This window comes from Vulpes lagopus, chromosome 10 (assembly GCF_018345385.1).
Source record: "Vulpes lagopus strain Blue_001 chromosome 10, ASM1834538v1, whole genome shotgun sequence".
NCBI classification, from domain to species: Eukaryota; Metazoa; Chordata; class Mammalia; order Carnivora; family Canidae; genus Vulpes; species Vulpes lagopus.
The window spans coordinates 65,792,881-65,814,619 of NC_054833.1; the positions used below are offsets into that span (position 1 = coordinate 65,792,881).

Sequence of the window (21,739 nt, forward strand, 5' to 3'; positions counted from 1 at the left end):
AACACCCAGTGCTCATCGCGTCAAGTGTCCGCCTCAGTGCCCGTCACCCAGTCACCCCCACCCCCCGTCCTCCTCCCCTTCCACCACCCCTCGAAGCTTCTTTCCTATTCACTAGAATATCTGCTCTTGAAGCCCCAGAGATGCCGTGTGAGAAGTCCAACTGGCCTGAGTCCCTCACGTGGAAAAGGCCCCTCTGCTAAAATCCAAGCTGAGCTCATCCTTAAGCCATCTCAGCCCACCCACAAGACATGTGCGTGAGCAGGTCATCTTGGAAATGGGCCCTCCCTGCCCTCAAATCATCTAAACTGAGCCCCCAGACACAATGGAGCAAATTAAGAACCATGCCCACTGTTCCCCTTCCAGATTCCTGACCCACAAAATCCAGGAGCATAATACAGTGGTTGTTCTTTAAGACCATTAAGTTTTGGGTGGTTTGCCAACACAGCAGTAGATAACAGGAGCGCCTAGAATGTTGTTCTTTCCTTTTATTTTCAAGTGTTTTATGTGGGTCAGTTGTATCCCTGTAAACAGCGTGCTATCGGATGTCATCCCTTTTTCCAGTCAGAATCAGATTCCTGAGGGAGGGACTCAGAACCTTTCGTAGTGGATGTGTATGTACAGTAAAGCCGCAAAACGCACTTTGGGTTGTTCAGCCTCTGGGCCCGCATCTTCCCTGCCACTCCTTCCTCTAGAACTCTGGCCCCAGGTTTTCTCTGGTTAATTAGGCGGAGCGTTAACCGCCCCCCAATCCGCATCCCCCTCCCCGAGATGCCAGTAGCTCCCCGACCTCCAGGTCATCCACCAGACCTGCCTCTGGCCGGGGAAACTTTAAAGTTCCCTTAGAACCTTGCAGGCTAACGAGCAAGTCGCAGTGATGGGTGGAGGAGGTTACCATGGAGACAGGTCCTAGGAATGAGGCTCGGCGGGAGGGGGGCCGGGACGCGGCTTCCCATTGGCTGGGCGGGCGCGCAGCGTTCCCCTTGCGCACATGCGCAGTGGCGCTGAGGCGAGGTCGCGGCGGAGCCGAGGCGCGGTGCGTTCCGGACCAGGCTCCTCAGGACCCGGCTGGAAGGTGCGGCTCCCGGCCGAGACACGTCGTGCTTCCCGGGCTAGGGAAGTGGCGGAGCCAGAGGCCCCTGTGCGGCGCGGGGCTGAGCTCGCCACGCAGGCGCCCGCGCCCCCGCCGCCATTGTTGCGTGCCCCGGGCCTCTCGGGCCGCTCCGGGTGCGCGTCCGCCGGCTCCCGGCGACAGGTAACGATGTCGAGGGCGCCGGGGGCGAGTGTCCGCGCGGTCCCCGGCCGGAGCCCCAGCCCGTGCCCGTGCGGCCGTCCGCGCCCGCGGCCTGCTGAGAAGGCGAGCACGGGGCAGGCTGCTGTGGCGGCCGGGTCCCCACTCCCCCGCCGGCCGAGACCCTCCGACTGAAGAGCGAGGGACACCGGACCGGGAAGGGGAGGCGGCGGGCGAGGCCGGCGCATCTCCTCTGCAGGGCCTGCTAAACAGTTGGCTTTGGTTACACGGCTGAGCTTGAGCCCGGCTCGGAGCTGGAACCTGGGGACAGGTGGTGTCAGGTCGCCGGGTCTGGCCTGTTCTAAGCTTTTCTTCGGGAATCTTGGTTTCACATTTATTCATAAAGAATTGTCTGCATGGAAGCATTTAAGAGGGCTTCAAATCATCAGCCTCGTCTACTTTTTTCTAGTACAACCGGCTTGTCTCTCCAGCCCTCAGATAGTGAAAAGCTAGAATAGGTTGGCATTAATATGCAAAGGAGGTAAATGGCTCGCCCTTTTTTCCTTGACAGTTTCCCTGGGAACCTTGAGCGCTTGATTAAGAAAGATTCTCAAAAAAAAAAGAAAAAAAGAAAGATTCTACACCCAGTTTGTTCTAAGTACCTAATAGGTTCACTCTTGTTACTGAGTCAGTCCTTGAATAGCTTCTGTAACATCAGAAAAATACTGAAGCTCCCCTCCCCACCCCCATAAAAGATTGATTTCTTTTTCAACAAGTTAGAAGTTTGATCTGTTGTTTTGCTCATGATTCAGGTCTTTGCTTCTATTACTACCTTTTGATGGCAGTCCCAATCCCTGTCCCCAACAGATTGCATGTATCTCACAAGTCTGAGGATGTAGGAGAGGAAGACCAAGGTAAAGTCTATGTTTATCTGTACACACTGAATAAGCTGTTTCTCTTTGTGTATAGCAGAGAGTATCAGAATTCTTGACTTTATGGTCTGTTTTTGTGTTTCAGAGTCTCTTAACCATCCCTGCAAGTTCTGGGCTCAGAATTTGTAACTGCGGCTGCTAACTCTACCTTGCTCCTCTTGTGCCCCTGACTGCAGCAGCCCTTGATATAATGTCTTTGTGGCTCTAGCATGAGACTTCAAGCAGCTGGCTCACTACTGGAGATCTAAAGGATATTGCCAGATTGACTCTCCTTCTGTAGCCATGTTAGCCTCTTGCAGGAGGATGACCAATTCTTCACGCTCCCAAGTCCTTCTAATGTGGAAGCCAGACAAGGCTCAGAGTGGACCCCACAATGTTGAGAAGGAAACCCTTGCGTCAAGAATCTTGCGTGACACTGAGACCTGTCGACAGAATTTTAGGAATTTTCCATATCCAGACCTAGCTGGTCCTCGAAAGGCATTGAATCAACTCCGAGAACTTTGCCTTAAATGGCTGAGACCTGAGATTCACTCAAAGGAGCAAATCCTGGATCTGCTGGTGCTGGAGCAGTTCCTGACCATCCTGCCTGGGGAGGTTAGGACTTGGGTGAAGTCCCAGTACCCAGAGAGCAGTGAGGAAGTGGTGACTCTGGTGGAGGATTTGACTCAGATTCTAGAAGAGGAAGGTGAGAATTGTAGGGCAGCAAGGGGAGGAATCCTGGGTGGTTAGAGAAGACAACCAGCATACCACAGAGCAGCCCTTTAAAGAAATTGGGGAGAGCAAAGGACAGTGAGTGAGAACAGGCTTTAACAAGAACCCCATCGTGCATGCTGTGCTCCTTCCAGACTGCTTGAGACCAAACACACATTACCTAGTGCCCTAAAACAGTGACCAGACTACAATCCAGTTACCCCCGTGTGAGCCCTCAGGAATTTCACCTGCAGAGGTTTGAACCATTCTGTCAATAAATCATTTCCTTTTTGAATTGGATGTTACAATAACATGCTTCCAAGAAGGTAGAAGAGAGTCCAGAGAATGTTTCTTTATTAGGAGACAACATCCAAAATTGACATCACATGAAGATTTAGTAGAAAATGGGGAATTTGTACGTATCCTTAGCAGTCCCAGAACAGACTTATCTTTGAGGCCTACACAGATATCTTAGGATAAGTCATTGGTCCTTCACTTTGGTTCTTTGAAGTAGGGGTGCTATTTTTGGTTTCTTTCTCATTCCTCACTATAGGAGAGTGTAGGCATCTATTTGGTGAAGAGTTTCCTTGGCTATTCAAACAGGACTAATCATCATGGTCTCCCTTCCCTAGCTGCTACTCAGAACTCTGCCCTTCCCCAAGAGACCCAAGAGGAAGACCCCAAAGGAGACCTGCTTTCCAGGCAGGGTGGTTAAATGACTTGGTGACCAAAGTAAGTGTTAGTTTCTTCTGTGATTTTAAAATGGCTTCTTGGAGGTATTTGTGTGAGGGACGTTTTATGTCCTGGCCCTAAAACTTCTGCATCCCCAAAAGCCCAATCTAGGACTTCATCAGTTTCTGTCTTTAAATCCATGTTGGCCCGTTAAGGTAAGTGACTGCCCTTTATAGGAAATAGGCTTCCATTGCCTTCCCCCAATAGACCCTTCCTCACTGATTTTAAGGCAGCAGCATTGCAGAGAGGTTAAGGGATTGACCTCAAGAGCCAGATGAATCAGGTTTGGTGCCTGATTCTGAACCTATGATTTGGGGCAAAGATAATTGACCACACTTCGCCTGAATTATTAAACTCTAATAAATAGAATTTACCTCTTAGATTGTAAGGATTAAACATTATGAGATTTGTGGTTAGCCTGGATTACAGGAAACCATCAAAAAGCAATAGTTGATAAAATTAGTTTTCTCATTAACAAATGATTAAAGGCCACATGTTGTGTGGTGGTGTGTTGATAGTGTTCTATCAGGCCAGCTTAAGAGAAAGTTTTACTTTCATCTCTCAGATAAAAATATACATCTGAGATGGGTAGAATAAAATTAATATTCATTGGTGATATGATTGTTTAGCTGAAAACCCTAAGAAAATCCAGGGAAAAACTGGGGAACAGTAGTAGAAAATATGAGTAAGGTGATTACTACAGAAAATGACATGAAAATTAATCATTTTCAGGGGTAGCTGGCTCAATTTGGTAGAGCATGTGACTCTTATCTCATGGTCATGAGTTTAAGCCTTCTGTTGGACATAGAGCTTACTTTTTTAAAAAAAAGAAGAGAAGCACTTTCTTACCTATACATTAAAATCAGGAAAATGGGAGTGCCCAGTCAGTTAGGCATCTGCGTTTAGCTCAGGTCGTGATCTCAGGGTCCTGGGATTTGAGCCCCACATCAGGCTCCCTGCTCAACACAGATTCTGCTTCTCCCTCTCCCTGTGCCCTTACTCCCTACTTATGTTCTCCCTCTCAAATAAATAAATAATCTTTAAAAAAATAAAGTCAGACAAATGGTAAAATGCAATAAAAGGTTCCATGCAGTTTTCCTGACCCCCAAAATATAAGACATCTAGGACTAAAAATAATATAAATTCTGCGGTACATCCATGTCATGTATTATACTAAAGCCTTGAATGTTGTAAAATTGTCTATTCTCCCTAAATTATAAACAATATAACTTGAAAACCCAATACAATTTTTTTAAGGAACTTAGTTTATTTGAAAAATATGTAAGAGGAATGTTTATTTCTTTTTTTTAAACAAAGGCAAGAAAAGGAGCAAAGAGACATACTAACCTTACCAGACTGAAATGTATCGAAAAGTCTAACAGTTCATCAGCGTGGTTTCGGTCCCAATTTTATTTTAAAAAGGAAGGAAGGGACGCCTGGGTGGTTTGGCGGTTAGGGCCTTTGCCTTTGGCTCAGGGAGTGATCCTAGAGTCCCGGGATCAAGTCCTGCGTCGGGCTCCCTGCATGGAGTCTGCTTCTGTCTCTGTCTCTCTCTCTGTGTATCTCTCATGAATAAATAAATAAAATCTTAAAAAAAAAAAAAAGTGCTAAAAAGGAAGGAAGGGCTCTGCATTTCATCATAGAGCACACAAATATATCTTAAAATTTCAAATGATAACACATGAATTCTTAAGGCAAAGCTTGAAAAGCACAGCCATTCAACTATGTCATCTGTATGAATCTCTTCTTTAAGACGAAGCCACTAATACACTTGTATCAGCTGAAAAAGCAATTATAAATTCTGTATTTTCAGACTTCCTGTAGGACAATTCACCCATAACTTGGGTGAGGGTTTTAACTAGTTTTAACTATATAACCATTAAGGTCTTACCACAAAAACTCAAGATTCTGATTCCCCACCACCACCACACATGTACCTGGGGTTCTGATGTTGTCACTACCCTCCTACCAGTTCTTGAACCAAGTTATGTTTGATGTTTCAGGAATCAATGACATTCAGAGATGTGGCTGTGGATATCACCCAGGAGGACTGGGAGATAATGCGTCCTGTACAGAAGGAATTGTACAAGACTGTGACATTACAGAACTACTGGAACATGGTTTCTCTGGGTAAGTGTCCTCTGCATCGTCTCCTGCCAGCATACCTTCCATCTTCCTCTCCTCTGTTGTTATGGTAGCCTCTGAAGCACTTTGCTAAGAATGGGGCCTGGGAGGTGTGAGTGTACTCCTCACATTTGGGCATAGAAATGTTGCGTTCTCCATTTTCCCAAATAAAAGGTTTCTAAGTGAAAGATCACTGAAAACTGATGCACAGTTTCCCAGGGCTTCCACACAACACTGCACCTTGCCCACTCCCTACTTTTCCTGTGATCACCTTCTGCCATGATCTCTTTGTGCATATTTCCAGAGTAGCAGGAAATTTTTATCCTAGTTCTGAGAAGGACTGACCTATTCTCCCACTAGATAATGTCCACGAACCATTGTTTTCCCATAGAAGTCTGTCCTCACAGATAGGTAGAAGTCAGGCGATAAAATTTGAACAACTGTTTATCTCCAGGATAAAACTCTTTATATTTCTCCTAAACAGGACTTACAGTGTACCGACCAACTGTGATTCCCATACTGGAAGAACCATGGATGGTGATAAAAGAAATCTTAGAAGGCCCTAGTCCAGGTGAGAGAATAACTGTCATGAGATTGTTTGCACTTAGGAGTGTAAGAGCAGTGAGATAATATTTTCTAAATATGGCCAAGTCATTCTCCACATAGACACCGTGCTTGTCAGGAACACTGAACTGGCGTTGCTTCCTTAACAGAGGCCACCTTCAGGAAGAGTTCCCAAACACCATTGTTCCACCTTTTCCTCTGTGTCTCATCTTATCCTTCTCTGTGAGCCCTGGGTCCCATCCCCAGCTTTGACAGGGGCTTTCACTGTGCCATGGCCCCCTCCTCCTTTTTTAAGCATGCATAAATGTCTCTAAAATTTTAAGTTTTATACCTTCTTCTTTGTTGGTTTCTTTTATTCTATTTACCAACAAACCACTTCTCTAGTTTCCAGCCTCCAATCTCCACTTCTCTAACTCATTCTTTTATTTTCTAATTAAAAAAAAAAAATCTTCAAAAGGTTCAAAAATGTTCTCTTACTGTATAGTGCATTCACCCAGTTCCTGTATCTCCCAGCACCTAACCACTGGTGCTTATTTCTAGTTGTTTCTGTTTGAGTGTTTTGTTTGCATATAAAGCTGATATAAAGATGTTTTTCCCAAAAAATCCTATATTTGGGGTGCTTTCTTTATATCATTTGGGGGAAAAAATGTTTTTTCCTCCTTAAGTAATCTCTACCCCTAATGTAAGACTTAAAAACATATCTTGAGAGATGTTCCAAACAAGATTATAAAGACCTTCCTTGTTCTCTTTTTTTAATATCTGCATCACATTTTATTGTGTATCAGATTATTTATTGAATATGTTTCCTATTGATGGACTTTTTGATTATTCGCATTCCTTTCTTCTTTCCTCCACAAGAACTTCAAACATAAAAAAAAAAAAAAGAACTTCAAACATATAGAAAAGTTAGAGAATCGGTACATTGAACGCCTATATAATTTTCACCTGGAACCACCAGCTACCATCATTTAGTCACCTTTGTTTTATCTCTTTTTGGGAGAAGGGAGGGCAGAGGGAGAGAGAGTATCTGAAGCAGACTCCCCACTAAGCTTGGAGCCTGACACAGGGCTCCATCTCACCAACCCTGGGATGATGACCTCAGCTGAAATCAAGAGTCAGATGCTTAACTGACTGAGCCACTCAGGCACCCCTTTGCTTTATCTCTTTACACACGTGCACACACACTTTGTTTTTGTCTGAACCATTTGAAAGTTAGTTGCAGGGATTGTGACGTCTCACCCCTAAATATTTCTGCCCGTTCTCTCCTAAGACCATGACCATTCTTCCAATTTGGCACATCCTTGTCTCACCCCAAATATTTTTAACATTTATACAGTAACATCATCTGATGTATAGTCAAATACTCAGATTTCCCCACTGTCCCCAAATATTCTACATAGATATTTTTCTCTCCAGTCAGGGATCCTATGCTGCTTATCCTGGTTCTTTAGCCCCTTTTAATCTAGAACTGTTCCTCAGCCTCTTGTCTTTCCTTTTTCTCCTTCCATTCTTCTTTCCTTCTGACATTTTCTGAAGGATCCAGGCCAGGTTTTTTCAGAATGACCCACAATCTAGATTTGCCTGATTGTTTCCGTGTGTTTAGATCCAGATGAAATAGGTTTACCATAAAACATCACAGGTGTGTACTCTCCATTGCCCTTCATCTCATCGTTGGTGAAACTCATTTTAGTTGAGGTGCTATTGACCAGATCTCTCCATTTTAAAGGTGCGTTTTTGTCTTTATAATCAATAAGTGATGAGGCCACCTGACTATTCCATTCCCTGGTGCTATTTTATTTTATTTTTAGACACAGGCAGAGGGAGAAGCAGGCTCCATGCAGGGAGCCTGATGTGTGGGACTCGATCCTGGAGATTCCAGGATCACATCCTGGCCGGAATGCAGGCACCAAACCGCTGAGCCACCTAGGGATCCCTCCAACCTCATGTCTTATGTGAACATGTCACTATGGACCAATGGAATTTTTCAAAATTCAGTGTTATTAGTCCATTAATTCAGTTTTGTTTTGTTTGCTTGTTTTCATGCTCAGTTGTCCCAAGTTTGGGTAATACTACTTGAAAAGCTTGTTCTTTAATTCTTTTAATAATTTATAGCAGAATGACTTATATGTACCTGTAGCACAGACTGTATCTACAGCACAGTAAATTCTCTGTGGAATGATTTTGGCGCACTCTAAACACTGAAGAAACATCCATGATATAACGGACAAGAGCCTGGACTAATGTCAGGATAGGCTTCTGAAAGGCACTGCCAGTCTGGGACTACTTTAATTTGACCCTGAGTAGTTTTTTAGATCATTTGGGCAACAGGCATTGGGGCTGTTGTCCGCAAGAGGGGGCATTTTATGGTTACATATCGTAGGGGGAGAATATTCTGCCTCTAAAGAGCATCAAGACTGAGAAAGACAAGTTCCTTTTTGCCTTCTATAGAAGTGAGATTTTTTTTAGGTTTTGTTGTGTTTTTCTTTTTTCTTAAAGATTTTATTTATTTATTCATAGAGACAGAGAGAGAGAGGCAGAGACACAGGCAGAGGGACAGGCTCCATGCAGAGACCCTGACGTGGGACTCGATCCAGGGTCTCCAGGATCACGCCCTGGGTTGCAGGCGGCGCTAAACCACTGCACCACCAGGGCTACCCTTGTTGTGTTTTTTTAAACAGTCCCTAAAGCAGATGATAATCCTCTAAGCTGAGGAGTCTTGTCAGCCTCACTTCCCTGTTAGAGCACCAGGCTCTGCTTTCTGGCCCCTGGACCCCTTGCACCCTCAAAGTGGAAGTGGAAGGTCATTAAGGTCATTAACCAGAATGAGGAGCTATCTCAATCAGGTCCTGCTGGAGACTTCCTGTCTTCCTGCTTTTGCTTGATTTTTGGCCTCTGAAGATTTTCCTTTCTTACCAGCTTAGAGATACGTAATAAGCCAAATCTTGAGCAGGATATCTAATTAATCATATTTCAGGAAGTGGAAACTTTGATAATTCACACATAGAATAGTAGTATTGGTCCTCAATGGCCATTCCTGTCTCGGAACTTTTCTAGTTCTTTATTTAGGACCTAGCCAGGGACTCCTGGGTGGCTCAGCAGTTGAGTATCTGCGTTTCGCTCAGGGCATGATCCTGGGGTCCAGGATCGAGTCCCACATCGGGCTCCTTGCAAGGAGCCTGCTTCTCCCTCTGCCTGTGTCTCAGTCTCTCTCTGTCAGTGTCTCTAATTAATAAATAAATAAATCTTAAAAGGGGGGTGGGGGATGCCTGGGTGGTTCAACGGTTGGGCATCTGCCTTCCGCTCAGGAAATGATCCCAGAATCCTGGGATCCAGTCCCATATCAGGCTCCCTGCATGGAGCCTGCTTCTCCCTCTGCCTGTGTCTCTGTTTCTCTCCCTCTCTCTCTCTCTCTCTCTATATATATATATATATCTGCCTTTGTGTCTCTCATGAATAAGTAAATAAAATCTTTAAAAAAAAAAAAAAAAAGAAAGAACCTAGCCATTCCTTTAGGTTCAACTCAAATCATCCTCACCCCCACCCCCCACACCCCAAGTAAAGCTTTTTTTGAGTAGCTGAGTCGATACTGATTTCATCTATGAGAAGTATTGTGCCGCTTTTTGGCCCTGTTGACCAGTAGACACTTATATTTCCAACTAATCCTTTTTTTGTTAAATATATATGTTTAAGCACTGCTTAATAATACTAATTTTTGAATTACCAGTAAACTGGTTTAAAAATCTGTCTTTATTGTAGCAATTTCTTCATCGTCAAGGTTTATACTTGTTATTTTAAGCTCGTTATACCTTTAGGACTTCCTTTTTAGGTATATAGTACACTGCCATAGATACATAGAATTGCCATGATTACATAGAATCAGAATTAACAGAGTATCTGAGTGGCTTAGTTGGTTAAGCATCCAGCTCTTGATTTTTGTCTCAGGTCATGATCTCAGGGTCATGAGATTGAGCCCTGCATTGGGCTCCACACTCAGTGCAGAGCCTGCTTAAGATTCTCTCTCTCTGTCTCCCTCTGCCCCTCCCCGCTTTCATATGCTTGGTCTCACGAGAGAGTGTTCTCTTTCTCAAAAAAAATAAATCTTTTAATTTTTTAAAGAGATTTTATTTATTCATAAGAGACACGGAGAGAGGCAGAGACACAGGCAGAGGGAGAAGCAGGCTCCATGCAGGGGGCCTGATGCAGGACTCGATCCCGGGACTCTGGGATCATGCCCTAAGCCAAAGGCTGATGCTCAACCCCTGAGCCACCGAGGCATCCCAAAAATAAATCTTTTTTAAAAAAAGAATTAAACTCAGCTTCTGGTACTGCCTCATTTTGTGCACATACCTCTACCTATACAATTCATTAACATTGTCATTTCGTTCTTCTGGAGGGGAGAGTAACAGATCTTGGTTTGAGAGAGTTTTTAAATATTTTTTTTTAAATATTTATTTATTTATTTATTTATTTATTATTTATGAGAGAGAGAGAGAGAGAGAAAGAGAGGCAGAGACACAGGCAAAGGGAGAAGCAGGCTCCATGCCGGGAGCCTGACATGGGACTTGATCCCGGGACTCCAGGATCGTGCCCTGGGCCAAAAAAACCGCTGAGCCACCCAGGGATCCCCTTAAATATTTTTTTATATAAAAATAATACAACAAAAAAATGCAACTACATTTCTAGTAGTAAGTAGCAAAAAGTTATATGGCCAACATATTGAGAATTAGAAAGTATTTTTTAAAAATCTATAATCTTCGGACAGCCCCAGTGGCTCAGTGGTTTAGTGCCTGCCTTTGGCCCAGGGCCTGATCCTGGAGACTGGGGATCGAGTCCCATGTCAGGCTCCCTGCATGGAGCCTGCTTCTCCCTCTGCCTGTGTCTCTGCCTCTCTCTCTGTGTGTGTCTCTCATGCATAAATAAGTAAAATCTTTAAAAATAATAATAATAAAATAATAAAAATCTATAATCTTCTTAGCACTTTGATGACATTTGGCTCCGGTCATGATCTCAGGGTCATGTCTAGTGTCTAGTCTCTCAGAACAGAAATGTCCACTTGTCTAGTTCCAGTGCACTTTCATGCTAGTTTTATGGGACTACTTTTTTCATTTAATATTACTCCCAACTATTTTCTAATGTCAGCTCTGATTTTTGTATCTGAATCAAAGTAATAAAAGTCATTTGTAAATTCAGTCAGTATAAGGAAGGAAAATGAAATGTATGTCTCCCTCTCTTCCCCCATTACCAGAATCTTCACCCCTTAGATTATTATTTATGTATGTGTATCTATGATACCTATGGCATATCATGGCATTTTGCTCTATATAATGTTAAATACCATTTATTCCGAGTAATATGTCCTACACAACTTCTTATATCAATGTACCTAGTTATTTTTATGTTATCACTATTCAATTATTCCTTACTCTATTTCTTTACTGATAAATGGCAGCTATCACTTTTACTGACTGCACATGATTCTGTGGAATGGATATAAGGTTTTTATACTTAGATCAGCATCTTAGAAAATATCTGAACTGTCCAGTACCATTTTCACTATATTATAAATTCCATATATGATTATATTTCATTATCAGCACTTTTCTTAATATTTGAAAGTCTTGTGTTTTCAACCTAATTTCAAGGAAGAAAGATATTATAATTTAAATTTGTTTTAAACCGTCATACTGGAAACATAATAGGCATCAATAAATACATATTTGATTGCTTTGCAGCCAGGTTTGAAGTCAAGGATTTTTCTGTTTGTTTATTCACCTTTATGTGTACCTGTGTGCTTTCATTTGGTTCTCCTTTTTACAATGAATTATTGTCATTTGTTTTAACAGTTGAGTGGCCACCATATCCAGAGTCTTGGGCCATTTTCTGAAGGAAATGGAAAAGAAACACAAGCTATTCTATTCTCAGTTTGCATCTAAGTTGGAAATACACAAAGTTATGAAGTACTAATGTAAGGCCAATGCTGTCATGGCCCCAACATTTTGTTAGGTTGAATCACATGAGACTGCTGATGTTTCAGCCATATTGACCTACAAAAAGGCAAATTCATATGATTCTGTACTTTAGGATTCTAAGAAAGAAAAGCAAGAGCTGGGCAGCCTGGGTGGCTCAGCGGTTTAGCACCGCCTTTGGCCCAGGGCCTGATCCTGGGGACCTGGGATCGAGTCCCACGTCGGGCTCCCTACATGGAGCCCGCTTCTCCCTCTGCCTGTGTCTCTGCCTCTCTCTCTCTCTCTGTATCTCTCATGAATAAATAAAAAATATTAAAAAAAGAAAAGAAAAGAAAAGCAAGAGCTGAGCCTTAACATATTTTTTTAATAGGTAGAGAAGTTATTTTAAGACAGTGTCTTAAGTCTGGGGTGTTTGGGTGGCTTGGTCAGTTAAGGACTCAATTCTTGGTTTCCACTCAGTCATGATCTCAGGGTCCTGGGATCAAGCCCCGTGTCTGACTCCATGCTTAGCAGGGAGTCTGTTTCTCCCTCCCTCTCTGTCCCTCCCTCAGCTTGTGCTCTCTCTCTCAAATAAAATCTTTTTTTTTTTTTTTAAGATTTTATTTATTCATGAGAGAGGCAGAGACATAGGCAGAGGGAGAAGCAGGCTCCCTGTGGGGAACCTGATGTGTGAGACTTGATCTGAGGACCCAGGGACGTGATCTGAACCATCCAAGCATCCCCAATTAAATAAAATCTTAAAAAAGAGAGAGAGAATGCCTAAATCTGGAATTTGTGTGGCACCTATAGAAGGGTCTGAGGAAGTAGCTTGAAATTATGTGGATAAATTTAAATTTTAAGTTAAATATGTAACTTGTTAGAAGATACAGCAGGATAGGAAAGTCTGGATTATTTGGGGATGGAATATGTTAAGTGGAAGTGTTTTGAACTTTTTAAACTTTTCTCCTTTAAGCCACTGGTGCTCAAACTATAGTGAGCATCAAAACCCCCTGGAGGGCTTCCTAGAACAGATTGCTCAGCCCTATCTCCAAAATTGCTTAAAAAAAACAAAAGGGTTTTATTTATTTATTTGAAAGAGAGCACAGGTAGGGGGAGCAGCAGAGGGAGAGGGAGAAGCAGATCCTCTGCTAAAGCAGGGAGCCCAACGTGGGACTCAGTCCCAGCACTATGAGATCATGACCCGAGCTGAAGGCAGGCACCTGACTGAGCCACCCAGGGGCCCCCAAAATTTCTTTTCTTTTTAATCTTATTTTAATTAAATTCAATTAACATATAGTGTATTATAATTTTCAGAGATAGAGGTCAGTGATTCATCAGTTGTATACAACATTCAGTGCTCATTACATCACATGCCCTCCTTCATGCCCTTCACCCAGTTACCCCATCCACTCACCCTTCTCCCCTCAAGCAACCCTCGGTTTGTTTCTTATAGTTAAGAGTCTCTTATGATTTGTCTCTCTCTCTCTCTGATTTTGTCTCATTTTTCTCTCCCTTCCCCTATGATCCTGTTTTCTTAAAATCTGCATGTGAGTGAAATCATATGATAATGCTTTCTCTGATTGACTTACATTGCTTAGCATATCCTCTGGTTCCATCCATGTCATTGCAAAATGATAAGATTCATTTTTTGATGGCCAAGTAATACTCCATTGTGTACGTATATAGTGTACGTATATTTATATACACACCACATTTTTTTGATTCATTCATCTGTCGATGGACATCTGAGCTCTTTCCATAGTTTGACTATTGTGAACATTGCTGCTATAAACATTGGAATGCAGGTATCACTTGGGATCGCTGTTTGTATCTTTGGGGTAAATACCTAGTAGTGCAACTGCTGGGTCTTAGGGTAGCTCTATTTTTAACTTCTTGAACCTCCATATTGTTTTACAAGTGGCTACACCAGCTTGCATTCCCACCAGCAGTGTTAGAGGGTTCCCTTTTCTCTGCATCCTCACCAACATTTGTTATTTCCTGACTTGTTACTTTTAGCCATTCTGACTAGTGTGAGGTGGTATTTCATTGTGGTTTTGTTTTAAGATTTTATTTATTCATGAGAGAGACAGAGAGGCAGAGATACAGGCAGAGGGAGAAGAAGGCTACCCGGGCATCCCTCATTGTGATTTTGATTTATATTTCCCTGATACCAAGTGATGTTGAGCATTTTTTTATGTCTGTTGGTCATTTATATGTCTTCTTTGGAGAAATGTCTGTTCATATTTTCTGCCCATTTCTTGACTGGATTATTTGTTTTTTGGGTGTTAAGTTTGATAAACTCCTTATAGATCTTGGAGTGCAGCGTTGGTGATATAGTGGTGAGCTTAACTGCCTTCCTTACAGATCTTGGAGACTAGCCCTTTATATGATAAGACATTTGCAAATATCTTCTCCCATTCTGTCAGTTGTCTTTTGGTTTTGTCGACAGTTACCTCTGCTGTGCAAAAGCTTTTTATCTTGATGAAATCCCAATAGTTTATTTTTGCTTTTGCTTCTCTTGCTTTTGGAGACACATCTAACAAGAATTTGCTGCAGCCAGGGTCCATGAGGTTGCTGCCTGCTTGCTCCACTAGGATTTTGGTGGATTCCTGTTCTACATTTAGGTCTTTGATTTGAGTCTATTTTTGTGCATGTGTAAGAAAGTGGTCCAGTTTCATTTTTCTGCATGTGGCTGTCCAATTTTCCCAACATCATTTGTTGAAGAAATGGTCTTTCTTCTGTTGGATATTCTTTCCTGCTCTGTCAAAGATTAGTTGACCATAGAGTTGAGGGTCCATTTCTGGATTCTCTATTCCATTGATCTATGCGTCTGTTTTTGTGCCAATACCGTGCTGTCTTGATGTTTACAGTTTTATAACAGCTTGAAGTCCAGAATTATGATGCCATCAGCTTTGGCTTTCTTTTTCAACATTCCTTTGGCTCTTCAGGGTCTTTTCCCATCAAAGTTTCTGATTCAGTTTGTCCAATAATTTAACACATTCTCAGGTGATAGTGTGTTTATGCATGGGTCTCGGGACTGTACTTTGAGTATTATTACTGTGAGAGATTTACCAGGAATATTTGGGCATGGAGAGCTGTCCTTGAAATTGCTTTCGGAATGCTGTGTGGATTGTGCAGAGTAGGTTGGAAGGATTCAATGAGAGTTAGTGTCTGCTTTCTACAAATCAATCCAGGAAGTCCTCTCATGTTATCCAACGGTGTTTTCACATCTCTTAGTGCTGTCACCTGACCAAGCCTATTTTATTAATCTGTGCCCCTGTTGAGTAGTGAGGAGCCTCTCCTTTTTCAACAGTTTTGCCCTCTGGTTTTCTGCCCCTGTGTTCTCTTTTCCCAAACTTTGAGTACCATGTTATAAAGTTGTTGAAGCCATAGTCTTTTTAGGCATTTTATTCGTGTTCAATATATTGTTTCTGTTTGGACAGTTTCCTTTCTCCAAATAGAGGAAAACTTTCTATATTCTATATTCTTTTTAATCCAGAATGGAAAACAGAACCCCAAGAGTGTATTCCAGTTACAAATATTTCTAAAGTCACAAAGACTGGAACTCAGACCATCAAATTGGAAGAACCCTGTGACTATGATGAAAGATTGGAGAGGCAAGCAGCAGATACCTTCAGGAAAATACCCACTAATGAAAGAAATTTCACTTTGAAGTCAGTCATCTCAAAAGAAGATGACCCTATGGAAGAGTGTTTTAGTAAATATGATATATATAGAAATAATTTTGAAAAGCATTCAAACCTAGTTATTCAGTTCGGTCCCCAATCAGATAATAAAACTATGTATGATGAAGGCAGGGCAACCTTCAATCATGTCTCCTATGGTATTGTACATAGAAAGATATATCCTGGAGAGAAGCCTTATAAATGTAATGTGTGTGGGAAAAAGTTTAGGAAAAACCCATCCTTTGTGAAACACCAAAGTACCCATGCCAAAGAAAAATCTCATGAATGTGAAGAATGTGGGAAAGAGTTTAGGCATATCTCATCCCTTATTGCACATCAGAGAATGCATACTGGGGAGAAACCATATGAATGCCACCAGTGTGGTAAAGCCTTCAGCCAGCGTGCACACCTTACTATACATCAGAGAATTCATACTGGAGAGAAACCCTATAAGTGTGATGACTGTGGAAAAGACTTTAGTCAGCGTGCACATCTTACTATACATCAAAGGACCCATACTGGAGAGAAACCATATAAATGCTTGGAATGTGGTAAAACCTTCAGCCACAGTTCATCGTTGATTAATCATCAGAGAGTTCATACTGGTGAAAAACCTTATATATGCAACGAATGTGGAAAGACCTTCAGCCAGAGTACACACCTTCTTCAACATCAAAAAATACATACTGGAAAGAAACCATATAAATGCAATGAGTGTTGGAAAGTGTTTAGTCAGAGTACTTACCTTATTCGACATCAGAGAATTCATTCTGGAGAAAAGTGTTATAAGTGTAATGAATGTGGAAAAGCCTTTGCTCATTCCTCAACTCTTATTCAACACCAGACTACTCACACTGGAGAGAAATCCTATATATGTAAAATATGTGGAAAAGCCTTCAGCCAGAGTGCAAACCTTACTCAACATCATAGAACACATACTGGGGAGAAACCATACAAATGCAGTGTGTGTGGGAAAGCCTTCAGCCAGAGTGTACACCTTACTCAACATCAAAGGATTCATAATGGAGAAAAACCCTTCAAATGCAATATATGTGGGAAGGCGTATAGACAGGGTGCCAATCTTACTCAACATCAAAGGATTCATACTGGAGAGAAGCCGTATAAGTGTAACGAATGTGGAAAAGCTTTTATTTATTCCTCATCACTAAATCAACATCAGAGAACTCATACTGGAGAAAGACCCTATAAATGTAATGAATGTGATAAAGATTTTAGCCAGAGAACATGCCTTATTCAACACCAGAGAATTCACACGGGAGAGAAGCCCTACGCCTGCCGTATCTGTGGTAAAACCTTCACCCAGAGTACGAACCTCATTCAGCATCAGCGTGTTCATACAGGTGCCAAACATCATAATTAATGAGACTTCGGTTTAGGTTTTTCAATTCATCCAAATTTTATTTTGTACTTTGTTAAAACATTCAAAAGAAACCGAAGAGAAGTGCAATATATATTAGATGTCCTTCAGCAGAAGTGTCAGAATTAGTAATGTGGATATAAGCTATTTAAATTTAATGTGAAATTTGAAGAGAAAAATTTATTCACTTCTTAACCTTTATTTGATATCAGTTTAGTTCCAGAAAGAAACCCAGTAAGAGTACTCAAAAATCTGTAACTCATCAACTCTTAGTGTATTTCACGTACTTCTTAATGAGACCTTGTGAATGTAACTTGGGGAAGCTTCCATCAAGTAGGGATTTCACACTAGTGAGTGATCTTGGGATAATTGAAGAAGCTGCTTTCAGACCTTTATTTCTTCCCAGCTTTGAAGCCTTAAATATATAAAGGGTTCCCTTCCCTTTTCCTATTATGCCATAACTGCCATGGGGAGCCAGTAGTTTTGCAAAATATATATAGTCGAAAGTATTTTAATTTTTATGTGACAACCATTTAGTCACATTTTCCTTTAAATATTGAAATATTCAAGGAAGAACTTAAGGGAAGTTGATCTGTTAGGATAAACTAATGTATATATAATCCTTAGACATTTGTACAAATTTAGTTAAACAGGCAAAACTTAAACATCCAACCTTAAATTCATCTTTAAAACCTATTAGCCTTAGTTTCACTAGGTTTTGACATCTGTCCTGAAGGAAAAACAAGAATAAAATTCCCATTTTTTTCACCTGATTCCTAAATTCATTCCTTAAGGTTCCCCTTTGGCTGTTTTACCACAGAAAGCCCATTTCTGTTGAGACACATTTCTTGAGTGCCTACTGTGCTCAAGGCCCAAACTTCCTAATTGGATCCTTTCAGGGCTTATTGTGTTCAAAACAAAACAAAACAGCTATTTTAAGCAACAGAAAGCTTTCTAAAGTGAAAGATGACAAAGGACATGTCACAGAATGAACATAAGCCTACTAAAATGGGTTGCTGAATATGACCCCCCATCCCAAGACAAAGAAGTAGTGAAAGCAGCTACTTACAAAGTGTGAGGAAAAGATAAGTAATAGAAGGTAGATTTAAGTGCACTACAGAAAGAGGGTCAGGGAGAAAAGGGTGAATACTTAGCAGGGAAGAAAGAATGCACAGGTAACTTAGAGCATGAGCTGTTAACCTGGTTTACTTAAAAAAGTAAGAGCAGCTAATGGAATAAGACAAAATCCAGCCTATTAAGAAGAAACTAAAGATGAAATGACTGATTTTAAAAAGGAATAATTGGAATTAGTACTTTTTCATACATATAAGTATAACTGGGAATTGCTTTTAAAATGTCAGAAAACAAATTTATTGGGAAAAGCACTGATGCAGAAACTATCATTGTTGCAATAATAATAACTAAGTTTGTGGGGGGTCCTAAACATAAAAGGAAAACTGGCAGAAATGCAAATTTTACCTATTTCTAGGTAAAATACTATAAATTTCATATCCACAGCATTCCACTACCAGAATATAAGACTGTATTCTGAGAGCTGAGATTTCATTCTGCTCAATTTGTTTCTTCAGTGCCTTGCGTATGGAAAGTGGTCAAATATATGTTTGTTGAATTAATGAGTAGGTAAGTTAGAACTGAGTAATAAGGAAGAATTAACATATACAGAGTGAAGCTGGTTGAATTTAAATTCTTTTTTTGTACGTATGTGCACAGAAATGTTAAATACTGTTATTTATTGGGTAATAGGAACTACTTAAAATTGAAGAATCAGAATTCTACATCTTAACAGTGGGGAATATCCTAAAGAGATCACGGGACAGACGTCTCTGCACAGGAAGTTTTCCTGAGCTGGATGAAGAAAAATTGATACAAATTCTGGTGCCGTAAATATAAATTTAAGCATGTATTGAGACCATGCAGTTTCATTTGGATGTTACTGTTGATAAGGACATCCTACAAACACGTGCCGAAGGAAAGACCTGGGGTGCTAGCATCTTCAAGGCTTTCTTGTTAAGTGTTTTCTTCAAGTTATTGCTTTCCCTTAGCCTCACACCAGCTAACCCTGATGTCATGGAATCTTTCTTCACAAAGTGTAGATTGTCTTCAGGTTGCATAATACTCAAGTTATGCTTATGCCATAGTTACCATGTTAGAAAATAACCATTGTATTTAAGATACGACTTTTATTTATAATGCCACTTCATACCTAACACACCACTTCTGTTTTCCATCCTGGCATGAATGTGTGGAGTATTATAGTCCATAGCACCTTTGCTTTAATTTGTATTTCCTGCCTTTGTGAGTTTTATGTAAATAATGCATTTATAAAGTCTTCCATTGATCCACTGAGGCAATTGATACCCTTATAAAATACCAGAAGAATGGAGAATCCTAGATCTTTTTGTACTTTTCCCACTTTTACAGTTGTCTGAGCCACTTGTAATCCAAGTTTTTTTTAGCAGTCTTAATTTCCACAACTTTCTTACTACAAAGGTGTTGAAATATACAGAAAAGTTAATAAAACAAACTGTATATCTGCCACCTAGCTTTAAAATGTTAACATTTTTTAATGAACAGTTGGAAAGTTAGACATGACATTTCATCCAATACTTCAGCATCTCGTAAAAATAAGGACAGAATTTCACATAACCACATTCCATTACATACCTCAAAAAATGAATAGTAATTTTCAAATATCTAATGCTTCCTGTTTAAACTTTCCCTGTTGATGCGGTCACATTTCACACATTGTTTACTTGTTATATCTGTTTCATCTATCAAGGTGTCTCCCACTTCTGATTTTCTCCAGAACCTTTTTCTTTTAAATATAGCAGGTCAGTTGTAGAATGTCTCACATTCAAGATTTAACTGATTGTTTATATGTGGTTTATCTGGTTCCTGTGACCCCCTGTGGTTTTCTGTAAACTAGGATTTAGGGCCAAAACGTTGACTGGATTCAGGCTCAGCATGTTTAACATTAACACTTTACAGGTGTGTTTCCTGTTGCATCACATCAAAAGTCTGATTAACATTTGGTTGACTATCAGTGATGTGAAACCTGATCACTCAGGTGACATGGTAACCACCCTGTCTTCCCAATGTGAAGATAATGTTTTTCCTGTAGTGGTTCATCTGTGGACTGCTACTTTGGCAGCATACGGATAACCTGTTTACCAACAGTCTGTCATGTGGTAGTTTTAATATCCAGTGAGGATGACCATTCCCTGAACCAGTTATTTCATTAAGATTTGCAAAATAGTGTGCTTGCTTTGGCAGCACATATTCTAAGATTTGCAAAATGGCAATTTTCTTTCTTTCTGTGTTTACTGATGCATAATTCTGTAGGACAGAGCTTTCTGTCATCAGCTGGGAATGCACTAGAGGTAAAGTCATACTTAAAATCTTCCTTTCCTTACCAATTTTCAGAGTAAGGAGTTGGCACTGATGACAAGTGATTCCATGTATTCAAAATCAATTATGGCCATTGTCTCTGTTGCTCAAATTGTCCCAAACTTGGCCAGTTGGAGCCCTTCAAGTAGCCCTTTCATCCTCTGGCATTCCTCCTCTAGTCTTTAGGGACTTCATTTCTTGTGACATGACATAACTTGGGTTCAATGCCCTGGATATGGAATGAGTGAGCCATTTCTCAATCTTTGACTAAATAGGCAAATATTTAGAAACCAAGATCTGGGCACTAGGCATGCTCCTTGCTTCTGGGATGTCATTAGCAAGTAACCTTTTAGTCTTTCCAACTTAAGTTCTCATAAAGGCAACTCTTTGTACCCATTTCATCACTTACACAATAATCGTAGAGATGTAATTACATACTGGGACAAACTGGGAAGCATACAGCTAAATTGGAGAGGACGGAAGTGTTTGTATACTAGAAGGCATCAAGTGTAACCACATGAGGTCTTGTGCCAAGGCCAGCAGATTTTAAGGGAGCTTGTCAGTTCTCTGGTTAATTAGCAGTTAAGACAGCAACTTAAAATATACCTAGTATGTTTTAACTGTTATATGTCCTGATAATTTACATATTTATAAGCTAATCTCATCTTTCCCATCACATTCTTCAAAGCAGGTTTCTGGTAAGATCTAGCTTTGAATCCTGAGGATCTGTTTCATGCAAATCTACGTGCTTGTTTTTCTTGCTAAACGTTTATTTGGTTTTCACAGCTTTTTTTTTTTTTTTTTTTTTTTTTTTTTTTTGGTTTTCACAGCTTTAAGAGTGTTAGATTTCATTCTTCAACTATATCTTCTGGTATCGATTCACTTGCATGTGCCTGTAAATGTACTTAGTCCTCTATTTCTGTTATTCTCTTCATGGCTCTATATTTCACTACAATTATTAGCCCCTTAGAACACTATAGCCATTACAATTGGCGAGCATGTGCACTATAGTGATATGTATAAATATATGTGTGAGCTTGCAAGCAACACTG

The 21,739-nt window shown here is 40.8% G+C and overlaps 1 protein-coding gene across 1 annotated transcript; it reads left to right on the forward strand.

Annotated features, from left to right (window-relative positions):
* Window positions 1-1,003: 1,003 nt before the first annotated feature.
* ZNF287 (zinc finger protein 287) lies at window positions 1,004-19,835 on the forward strand. The gene is given in 8 exon segments (XM_041772582.1): window positions 1,004-1,252; window positions 2,041-2,142; window positions 2,246-2,845; window positions 3,483-3,539; window positions 3,542-3,582; window positions 5,586-5,712; window positions 6,191-6,277; window positions 15,715-19,835. Coding segments are annotated over 6 exon segments (2,283 nt in total). The 5' UTR covers window positions 1,004-1,252; window positions 2,041-2,142; window positions 2,246-2,442; the 3' UTR covers window positions 17,283-19,835.
* Window positions 19,836-21,739: the final 1,904 nt, after the last annotated feature.